The sequence below is a fragment of the Lepisosteus platostomus genome, chromosome 3 (genome assembly GCF_059453375.1).
Source record: "Lepisosteus platostomus isolate fLepPlt1 chromosome 3, fLepPlt1.hap1, whole genome shotgun sequence".
Classification (NCBI taxonomy): Eukaryota; Metazoa; Chordata; class Actinopteri; order Semionotiformes; family Lepisosteidae; genus Lepisosteus; species Lepisosteus platostomus.
In genome coordinates, this window is record NC_142613.1 from 19,600,903 (window position 1) to 19,612,454 (window position 11,552).

An 11,552-nucleotide genomic window follows, 5' to 3' on the forward strand; every position below is an offset into this window, starting at 1 on the left:
ACTTGCTGGGACCCACAGTCATCTTTTCTCCTGTGCACAAACTTTGCTAGTTAAAGCCAACACTAACTAGCCGGTCAGTGAGCATCAGCAGCGCACCGTCGCAAGCCGCACAGCACAGCCTGGCACCGAGCCAGAGAGCGCGGATTGGACAGCAACAGCCTGCAACTGTTTCTTTGTGCCCGCAGGAGATCTGAATCCCCAAAGATTGGATGAGTATTCAACTTCAATGCATTACAGCTCAAGAATTCAATTGTTATCCCAACCAGTTGATATCAATTTAATTCCTAAGAGTTATGTACTTGTTTCGAGTATCTAATGTAGAAGTTATAACCAAGTTCATTTATGAAACGGTCTTAATGAATGATATACTGAACGTATGTCCTCTTGATATATGTTACACTTCGTAACTGATTGAATATATATCTTTTGTATTCTGATAACCCTCTCGATAAGATCTGTTAGGTTTATATGCATATTCTATGTATTAATAAATGTATCCTCGTGTATTAGTACCTGTGTGTGTGCGTTGTTTGAGTTATGTCGCATGGTTGGACTCTAAAGCCATCAAAAGAATCAACTTTGTGATTTACTGCTACAATTAATAATTGTCTCAGTAAATGCCCAAACCCTACAGAACTGGTGCCTTCAGAGAGCCACTAACATTACATATTTGGCGTCCCTGAACGGCTATGAATCACTACATTATTTGGCGTCCCTGGGCCGGCTTAATCTACATTATTTGGCGTCCCTGGCACGGGGGTGGCAAGACTGAAATGAGTCAACCAAGCGAATAATTCATATAAAACGCCGCGGGTTTCATACACGACCATACAGTGTGCTGAAAGCCGAAAGGAAAAAAAGTTCCCCTTGCTCTTTAAGCAGTGCTTGATTGTTTTGTGATCTTTTGCGATCTACCGGGTTGATTGCATACTTGATCTTGTGGTTTTCTGTGGTAAAACTGTAATTTCGTACTCAAAAGTAATACTCTTTAAGTTTAACGATGGTTGCTAAAAGGTCTGAATTCGAGTCGCTATTAAGCACTCTCTCTAGCAGCGACAGGTCTGACCACGATCTCTTCCATATCTCCATCAGCGGAGAAGCTAGAATAAATCTCCATTCTCTGAGAGAGCTAGCGAAGGACATAGAGAGATTTGACCCCGCAGTGTCAGAGAATAATATCGAGAGTTATATTCAAGACCTCAGGTATACCCTGCAGTACCTGCCAAACGCCACAGAACAGGAGAAAGTGTTTCTGGTCAGGAAAACTACCAGCAGAGCTGTACATGAGTGGATGGCTAGGCAGATGAAAGAAGTCTGTAATGACTTTGAGCAGCTATGTCAAGCACTTATCGAAGAATACAGTGCGTTTATTGACCCGACTGCCGCGATAGCCGCCGCACTTAACATTAAGCACGAGAGAGCAGAGTCCCCTCGCGAATATTACGAGAGACTTAGACGAACTTATTTTGCAGGGCGAAATGATGAGGGTTGCGAAGAGAACACACATTTCAAGGGTTTATTCATTGCGAATCTCCACCCATCAGTCAGAAATATGATCTTAATGCATACAGATGCACACACCATGAAAATGACTGATATTAAGAGATTTGTGCAGAAAGCCTGGGAGTATGATGTCCAAAGTCGCTCTGAGAAAAAAGCTGTTAAAGCGACTGTGTTCGCCGTCAGAGCCAGCAGCGTTAACTCCCTCCTGCTCGAAGGAGCACAGGTTCCTGAGCTGGCTAAGCCCCGTTCCAAAGCACTCACACAGGACCGCACCCAGCGTCCTAAGTGCCATGAGAACACCGGGGGAGGGAAAGGGCTAGATAAAGCTGAACAAAAGGATTCAGTAGCCGCCCGCCTGGCCAGGCTTGAACAAGCTTTATTAAGACAGGGACAACCGCTCCCCAAGGCTGCCGGAAACGTGAATGAGCTGATACTCTCCACTGGAGGAGGCGGAGACCCGCCCCCTCTCCCTCCCTCAGTCTATCTGATTGAGCGGAAGAGTTCCTGCCTGGATAAGGTCAGCCACTCCCAAGCGAGTGCTGACTCCACCCCTGAAGTCACAGAGCAGGCAGTAAAACAGAGAGGAAAAGCAGGAAGCTTTTACCTCAAGGCTGCCATGGGAGATGTCTTACCCAGTGAGACACTGATTGACACTGAGGTTGAAAGGTGTTTGATGTCACACGGCAAGCTCAAACGGGTAGAAAAAGAAAAGGGCATGCGACTCAGAGAGGAACCTTTGGTGGATCACCAGAAAGGCAAAGTGTGGAAACAGGTCAAGGCTCCTAAGTCTTCTGTACAGAAGGAAAGGGGGGCCAAGAGGCAGACTGTGCTCACACAGTGCTCACCGAACACAGAAGCCCATGCGGAGATTCCTTCTGTTCCCTCTGGACAAGAAATAAAAATATTTTCTTGTTCCCCGAATATACAGGGAAGTCGTGTCCCGGCCGAGGTCTCAACAGCCTCCCTGCCACAGGAGCGGTGCTCCAAGCAGCCGCCTGATCCACCAGGTAAAGCACACACCTTTTACATCCCTAAAGAGGAGCAGATCTCCCCACCTGGTGATGAAAAGGAGCTTTCCCTGTGCACCCTGGCACCCAAGAGGGGTCAGGACCACCACCCTGCAGTGGTGGAAGGGATCCAGATGGCAGGAGAGCAGGTTGGTGATGTAGCCCTCACCCTTAGCCCTGAGAGGTCCTCTATTAGTGAGGATCTGCTTGAGCAGCTGTCGCAGGGCCACCGCCAGGTGCCCCTGGTGCAACATTCACAGGTTAGACAGGAGGTCCAGCTGGACGCTGAGACTACTGCGCTGTGGACACACCTGATCCCAGGTGCTGATTCCCTCTGCTTTGACCCAGGGAACCTGCAGTCAGGTAACATTATTTCTCACGACTACCAGGTGAGTGAGACTGACCTGATTGTTCCTGCCTCAACGGCAGGGTTTCCAACACACCCAGTCCCCCAGAAGGGACAGGGAATGAAAGCCGAGCCGGTTTTCTTACAGCCACCAGCTCAGTCTGTCAGTCTGAGTCTGACCAACAGTGGTTCAGCCAGACTGGAGCTGGATGGTAAAGTCACCCGCCTGCCAGTGCAGGACATCGCAAAGAGAGGTGTCAGAATCCCCGCCTGCACTGACATGGGCCTGGTGAGTGATAGTGAGTTCAAAGACAGTGAACTAGCTATCCCACTGCTGGGGCAGCTCCCTGAACCCCTAGCGAGGGAAGGGGGGAGCGAGCAGGTGTCCTACACCTACCCCCAGAGAACGATTGTAAACATGCCGATAGAAGGATTCCTCAATCAGGAAGTGTGCAGGGTGGACCTGAACAGTGAGAATGGGATAACAATCCCAGATCACTCAGGTGCTCCAGATGACCACTCAGCCGAGGGTCAGGCATGCTCCACCGCTGCACCGCCCCCTGCAGGGTTCCTAGAGCACAGGCATGAACAAATCGAAAAAGCAAATGCCCTGGAAAAGGAGGAGCAGCATCAGCAGCTGCGTCAGATCTCCCCAGATTTCCAGGATGTTGGTGCCCAAGATGCCACATGGCATACTGAGAAAGACACCATGTACACGCTGCACCAGCTTAGAAAGGCAACAGTCACTCAGAAGGAGATGACTGGGATCAGCCACCCGAAAAGACTTTTGGGAGGACTGATTGCTGCCGCCACTGTTGCACGTTTGCTTTTTCTGGTAGGTTTGTGTGCTACTGGCACTCTCACCCTGACTGCCCCAAGAAGGCAGGTGTCAGAGAGGCCAGAGGGTAGTGACAGACTGTATCGACAGCAGCAAAAGTTGGAAAGCTTAGGGAAAACCCTACAGGCAACTTCCTATGCAACAGGGTTAAACCTTATTCCCCAAACAGTGGACATGATTGTTGGTGTTATACAGTGGGTTTATGCTTGTGTGCAACAGGCCAGAATGTTGACACAAGACCTGTTAAGGGAGTTTAGTGCCACTTTGGCCAGTCTAGCCATGGCACAATTCCCAACCCACTTGATTCCACTCTTCTCAGTAGAGGAGTATGTGACATTAACCCCATCGCTCATAGCTCACCCAGAAGGCAATCCAAGATTGAATTCGGTTCCAAGTCTTGAGATGGGTATGGCTACCAAAGCTATCCATTGGCTGTGTCTAAACGATTCACCAATGAAGGGTGTAAAGCTACTAACGGGCAGAGGGAGGTTAATGAACTCCATGAAGAGCAGGTGGGAAGTAAATGGCTGGTCAGTACACCACATTTAACTGACACTATGACTTGTGACAGGCATGATACAGCTACCGCAATGCAGCTACCTAATCAAACAGTTTTCCTGCAAGTTCCCGAGGAGGCCATAGTACAGCATGGTAACTTAACACTGTACGGTCTGGAACCAGACGATATAAGACCAAACTTGAGGTCTTGGATGCCTTCAGGTGCCACACTATTGAATTGGATAGAAATCCAAGAAACAGTAAGCCCTGAAGAGGTACAGGTAGTTAGTTTGCTTTAATGGAACAAACCTCCAAACCACCCTAGCAGATACCCAACACAGGTGTTGTGGTTTATCGGAGGGCTGGGAACAGGAACCGTTGTTATTGTAACACTACTGCCGAGTAGCCGGATCATGACTGACAGTGTACTCTGAATGCTGTACTCTTGCATCAAAATGTACTCTGGGTAGCATGAATGAGTCAAAGGTAGCATGTCAAAAGAAAGGAAGTGACTTCTCCCCAAATATCTACCACAGAGGTATCAGATATTGACAGTGAACTTCCTGATGTGTAATTCCTAGACTTAGATAATGTCTCCTACCGTGTTTATACATACTCCAGATGTTATTCATCCTGTTTGTATCCAATGCTGGTTCCGGTATGAATTCTCGAGGAGTAATGTAGACATTTAAGATTAATGTTCTAATGGCAAGGGGCATCACTTAACTCTGTTTTGTTTTGAAGGCAACAATGCCTCGGTACCTCGTGGCCTTCAAAAAGGGGGGATATGTAGCGGTGAGGCTTATTAATAAGGCAGAATTAAGTGTTTCTGAGCTTTCCCAAATTAGGCCTAATTTCTCTGTTCATCTCTGTGGTGCAGCCACAGAGAAAGAATTCATGCAAGCTGATTTAAGATGTTTTCTTTTGATAAGGACAGCTCCCACAGGGGGATGCACTTAGCTAAGCCTGGCTATCATGATCAATGGTCATCCATTGGTGCCTATCTGTCTAGGGAGTGCGAGTTGGACATCTGGATTGCATTCCTAAGTGTCAGGACTAAGTGACTCATATCTCACCTTGATCAACCAATCAGGGACTGGTAGGGCCGAGTAACCCACGTGGGACTCTGATGCCCATGGAACTTTCAGCCAATCAATGAGCTGAAGTTCCTCCAGGTAAAAACAGGCAACACAGAGAGCCTGGGAGATTCAGATTCAACAAGATTCAGAAGGGATTCTGGAGAGGATTCTGTGGACTGTTCTAAAGGGAATTCAAAGGAGAATTCCAGGGCAGGACGGCCCAGGAGCAGAAGGCTCCCAAGGGCAGGACATCCTCGCAGCGCGCCTCCTGACCATACTGAGACTCAGCCCGGACAACCACGGAACGGCCAGTGTGTCCGAGTGCCAGAACTTTCCTTTGTTCTAAGAGTCTAGAGTGGAGGTTGCCAGAGAGTAACCAGCAGCAGGCCTCGTGAACAGGTCGGAACTGTGGACAGCTGAATCACTATTCAGAACTAGCTCTTCATTAGGAACGAACCGGTCCTCTTCCTGACTTGCTGGGACCCACAGTCATCTTTTCTCCTGTGCACAAACTTTGCTAGTTAAAGCCAACACTAACTAGCCGGTCAGTGAGCATCAGCAGCGCACCGTCGCAAGCCGCACAGCACAGCCTGGCACCGAGCCAGAGAGCGCGGATTGGACAGCAACAGCCTGCAACTGTTTCTTTGTGCCCGCAGGAGATCTGAATCCCCAAAGATTGGATGAGTATTCAACTTCAATGCATTACAGCTCAAGAATTCAATTGTTATCCCAACCAGTCGATATCAAATTAATTCCTAAGAGTTATGTACTTGTTTCGAGTATCTAATGTAGAAGTTATAACCAAGTTCATTTATGAAACGGTCTTAATGAATGATATACTGAACGTATGTCCTCTTGATATATGTTACACTTCGTAACTGATTGAATATATATCTTTTGTATTCTGATAACCCTCTCGATAAGATCTGTTAGGTTTATATGCATATTCTATGTATTAATAAATGTATCCTCGTGTATTAGTACCTGTGTGTGTGCGTTGTTTGAGTTATGTCGCATGGTTGGACTCTAAAGCCATCAAAAGAATCAACTTTGTGATTTACTGCTACAATTAATAATTGTCTCAGTAAATGCCCAAACCCTACAGAACTGGTGCCTTCAGAGAGCCACTAACATTACATATTTGGCGTCCCTGAACGGCTATGAATCACTACAAAGTCAATATACTGAAGCCTATAGAGCCTATAAAGACACACACCAAAAAAATAGATAATCCTTTTAACACATAGTGTACAGTAGTTACAATTAATGATGTAAGACCTGTTCACAGAGAATAAACATAACCTACCCCCACAAACCTGTTCATATGCAGTATGGTACGGCTCCCATTCCTCAAATTGCTGATCACTATGGAGGATGGGAAAGAACATCCTGAATGCTCCGCAAGGAGAGAAGTGTCAATCTTATACCTCCGGAAGTCATCCAGAACAAAACTGCACAACAGCAGCCCAAGGCACAAGGGGAACAGAGAGGCAATAAAGAGCAAATCATCCATAATTGTGTACGTCCTTCATGCTAAGGACCTACTACAACCCTCCCAAAGGTCTACAACTCACCTCATTTCCTTTCCCTCTAAAATGTATAAAGAAAGTAGAGACAGCAGCAAAAAATGTGAACACAAGTTATACTTACTTTTTCTCTGGAATCTCTTCTGAATGATAAACACAGGCTTAAATAATTCCAATTCTAATTCATTTCATACACCTGATCTCCCACAGGAATGTAATGTACAATAGGCAACATTTCACTATATTTCACTCCCCATTACAACCAAATAGTCCCTCATTTCTAATACTATACTGAGATATCCTAAAACTGGCCATTAGAGCTTTGGCTAATTTAGCATAAGTAATATTAAGACATTTAAACTGAATGGCTCCTGATATATTATAAGTGTAAAGGGAATAATAATTTTCCAGCTTCTTGTTCAAACTGAAGGATACTATTAAATCCAATGCCTAAAAAGGACTTACATTCAAAGCAATCTTTTAATGTCAAGACTTGATAAAAAAGCTACTACAGTACTGTATGTATGAATATTAATTCACAATGGGGAGTTTTTATTCTTGAATATAAGGCAAGGAAAAGTACCTGGACAATCAGCAAACACCTTTATTGCAGAAGATAAAGATTAAACAATGGAAAGCATATCCTTACACTAGCAAAGCTATCTACAGCATCTCTTCAAAAGAATGATCAATTATACAGTCAGTTCAGACATACTGTACGTACTGTATATAAGCACAAAAGAGGAACCCTGCCCTGCAAAATCCATGTTGGTCTTATGCTTGACTTCTAATTGTAAAAGGAGAAAACTGAATCCTACAGCAGAAATAATGTAATCAGACCCTTACTTGAACCCTCTTGAAAACAGATTTTGATCTAGCATACTGTATATTATGCAGGACTTATTGTTGCACTTGCATAAAATAGTATATTGAAATTAGAATTAATAACACCATAAATATTTAGTTACCAATGTGCAGTGCATTGAATGAGATAAGTTTTTCTCCATTAAATAAGCATTCGGGGGTTTGTGATTACAACCTATTTTTCTGAGGATAAATATTTTATACATGTTTGAGTATGGACATTTATTTTCTCCAATAATGCATTTGAGGTTAGTTTTACAATGAAATAATTGGAGAGGTGTGAATTTACATTGCCTTTATTAACTGAGGAAGCCAACACATTTTGAAAGGTTTAAAATATGTAACAAAAGTCAGTTTACAACAATACTGTAGGAGTTCAGTGTATAAAATGAACCTATTTATCACTTTATCACCATGGCATAGTATCCTATCCTCTACTTAAATCACTCTGTGGTAGAAGGTTTTATCTCCTCTGTTAAATGTGAATCCCTTGGTTTGCTACTGTTTTTATAAAGTTTTGTTTTATGACCTATTTCATAACCTTAGTCTTCAACATGTTCAGTTTATAAGTATGACACACAGTAGTTCAACATACTGCAGCAGTTAAAGGCATCAATATTCAGATTTAATATTGAAGGTGTAGATTATATTAATCAAGGTGGTCCATGCTATCAAGACCCACTGTCTGCAGGTTGCTAACTACAGGGCCACCTACAGAAAAGAGAGAAGCCCATCACTTCATGTGTAAACAATAAAGTGCACTGTGGCCAACTGACATGTGTCTGTTCAGGACCATGAGGGATGGAGCTAGCCAATGCTATTTTAAGAAAAGTTCAACAGACATCAAAATGGCTGAAACATTCCAATTCAGAACATACATGCTCCATTGATATCAAATCCTTAGCCTAATTTCTGGTTACAGAATAGACTGTGTCTGTTAAACATTTACAACTTAATCATATGCGATTGCTTTTGAATAGCACTTTTCATCTTAAAGGATTTGAACTGTAGAAGAAGATCCGGTTGATCTTCAGTTGATGTGCAGGTGATGCGTGGCAACTGTTGCTCATCAGATCAAGTAAAAAAAGTCATAAATTACTTTTCCACTAAGGAAATTACTGATCTGCTGAGTGGAAATCTAGGCAGTTTACAGTATGTTGTGCAAGCATGTATTAGATTTTGGCAATAAAACATAAATTACTACCCTTACAAAAGAGTGTCTTTAAATACTGGTATTTACTAAGTATTACTAATTACTAAGTATTTTAATTATCTTAGTGAATTATTTAGATATGGTAAACCCTCAGTTTAACAGACTAATAGGGAGGAAGGGGAGTCTGTTATTGGCGAATATCTGTTAAATCATGAATGATGTTTTTGTTTCTAATTTCACAATTACAGTATGTGAGAATATATATATACTGTATGCTTGCTGGATCTTTTGACTTATTTTTAACATTTGCAATCAACACTGAAAAATGTTCCTGTGCCTTTTATCATAAATATACAAGCTCTTGATTTCACATGTTGCAAATATACTGTACTGTACTGTATAAAATTCTGCTAAAGCACAGGAAACACTAGCCCATCTCGAGTAAGCAACTGACCTATCCCTGTATAAAACCAGTGATATACCTGAATTTCAAACCTAAGAAATATAGAACATTATTATATTATTTGAGCATTTCACATTATTGCAGGGAAATTCCCCTTTAGCAGATTTTGTCCATTTAATCCAAAGCATGTTAAACTGAGGGTTTATTTTTTGTGTCTTCTGCAAATTATGTGGCCTAGAAGAACTAGAACAAAAAACTTGCTAGCAAAGTTTTGGATAGCATACAAAATGTAGTTTTACAGAGCTATATCCTGTTTCACAGCCGTTTCTAGAAGAAGTGCAATTGTGGTACTTACTCGGCCACTGGGCCTGGAGCCAGAGAGCCCATAAACGCACACGGTGCCCCCAGGAGAGAGAGAACTGTGCAGGAATTGGAGGCATTGCCACCACGCTGCCATCTTTGTGACAAGCACCTTGATAAAGAAACACAAGCTGTCACTTTTTGTAAGTATGCCGTAAATGCTGTGAACATGCAGGGTTTACAATATGGTTTACACAGTAATTCTCCTTTATAATAAAAAAGGATCCTGCTTGCTTAATTCCCAAGTAAATAAAGCTTTTTATTTCATAACAGTGAAATGTCTCATGGCTATGCCACCACTGAAAGAAATGTAAATACTTCCAGAAGACTTTATTTATTTAAGAGTAAACAACTTATAATAAAATAAGGAACTGAAAGCACCTGACCATCCTATGATCAACAGTTTATTACAGCTGAGATTTAAAGTGTCCTGGAAATGTTCAAGTACTGCTTTGTGCAGCAGCATCTGCCAATGCTGTCACAAGCACGAGCATTGCAATCAGGCATATGACTGCTGTAACCCTATCCAAAAGAAAATACAAAAGGAACACTGAAATCTCAGAATACTAGATTACTGTATTATTCATCTGATAGTCATGAAATCTCAATGTTTATTTTGACATATGATAAGCAGTAATTTACAGTGCTTTTTAATATCAGTGCTTGGCATACTGAACAATACATCCCTATCTAGTCCAGGCTTTCGATTTCGTCTTCCCCTTATGTTTTCCTTCATTCGTGTATACTGTACCTCGACTAAAAATGACATCTACAGTATATTCCCGAGACTTGAAAGCATCCTAGTGCGTATTGTGTATGAAGCTTTTACTTGCTAGTAGTATGCTTGGTAATATGCACAGACTGTACTGTAATAACGCAGTGAATGCAAGCTACTGTAAATCCACAAACCCTAAACACAAATCAGAAACACATCATGTTAAACTTTCACTGGTGATACAGTTGTAATTTCTTTGTTATTTCTAAATTTCCATACATGAAAAACATTGTGTCATTTCTGGCAGGAAAACACAGACTGTCAAAACACTGCTACTGTATAACCGTCACGTGGTAAAATGTATATCTCTAGCGGAAGGTGGTGAACTATTCAGACTGCTGTATGTGTTGTTTTAACAACCAAACAGCACATGCACAGCTCTTGTAGCATCCTGCCAAACCTTGTGTCGGTGTCTTCTTCCGGGTATTTGTCCACGACATTGATGATATCCAAGCACACTAAACCGATACACAAGATCCTTTTATCCCCCATTTCTCTCGTATAAAATGTATAACGTGGACTTCGGACGACAAGGTGTCCCTGTTACATAATTTGGGTGCTCTTTGGATTTTTTTTCCGCAGCCAGGGGGTGTGACTCTGTCACAGTTCTGCAGTCTGGGTGGATAAACCTCACTTTTATAATCCAATATGTCCGACATGTTTCGGCACTTTCCGGATTTTTTCGTTTCTGTGAACCTGTTTGCAGATTGTGCTCATGATTAAGCTGTTTGTGTTATACATTGTACTGTCAATTACTTCGTTGTAATTATCACGGCTTATATAACATATTTGTTAGTAATTTTTAAGACATTCCACACAAATGTGTTTACAGTTTTAGAAATCAAGAATCCGATGAAAGTGTTTCGTCTTCGTCGGCTTGTTTACGAAGTAATGTAGCTTGGAACAATAAACCAAAACGGGTTGGAGTTTGGGGAAGATCACTATCCCTAACTTACATTTTCATTGAATACTATTAAATGAGTTGTGTTTAAAAGTTTTTTTTACACATGAAAATTGCAAGCGCAAGTAAGATTAGTAAAATGATAGTAACATTAACTTACGGATGAAATTCCAGACAGGTCACATTAGACCTAAGTGTTTGGTAATTAAATGACATGCATAGTACTCTACAGTCTACAAGTCAGAATGTAACAATGCCCACACACACCGCAGTTTAAGAACCTCCCCGCATTCCCTGTG

General features: G+C 42.4%; 1 protein-coding gene across 12 annotated transcripts in view; it reads right to left on the reverse strand.

Moving 5' to 3' along the window:
• Positions 1 to 11,545, reverse strand: part of khk (ketohexokinase) — a 34,325-nt gene extending 22,780 nt beyond the window's left edge. Inside the window, exons 1-3 of one of the 12 annotated variants that reach the window (XM_088624836.1) lie at positions 11,414 to 11,545; positions 9,573 to 9,689; positions 6,588 to 6,636 (exon numbers count right to left, since the gene is read on the reverse strand). In XM_088624836.1, coding sequence (XP_088480962.1) covers positions 6,588 to 6,636; positions 9,573 to 9,689; positions 11,414 to 11,469 — 222 coding nt within the window. In that variant the 5' untranslated portion in view covers positions 11,470 to 11,545. Of the gene's footprint in view, positions 1 to 6,587; positions 6,723 to 9,572; positions 9,690 to 10,752; positions 11,014 to 11,413 lie in introns of those variants that run through there. The other 11 variants (XM_088624842.1, XM_088624834.1, XM_088624835.1 and 8 more) reach the window with 11 other exon arrangements.
• Positions 11,546 to 11,552: the final 7 nt, after the last annotated feature.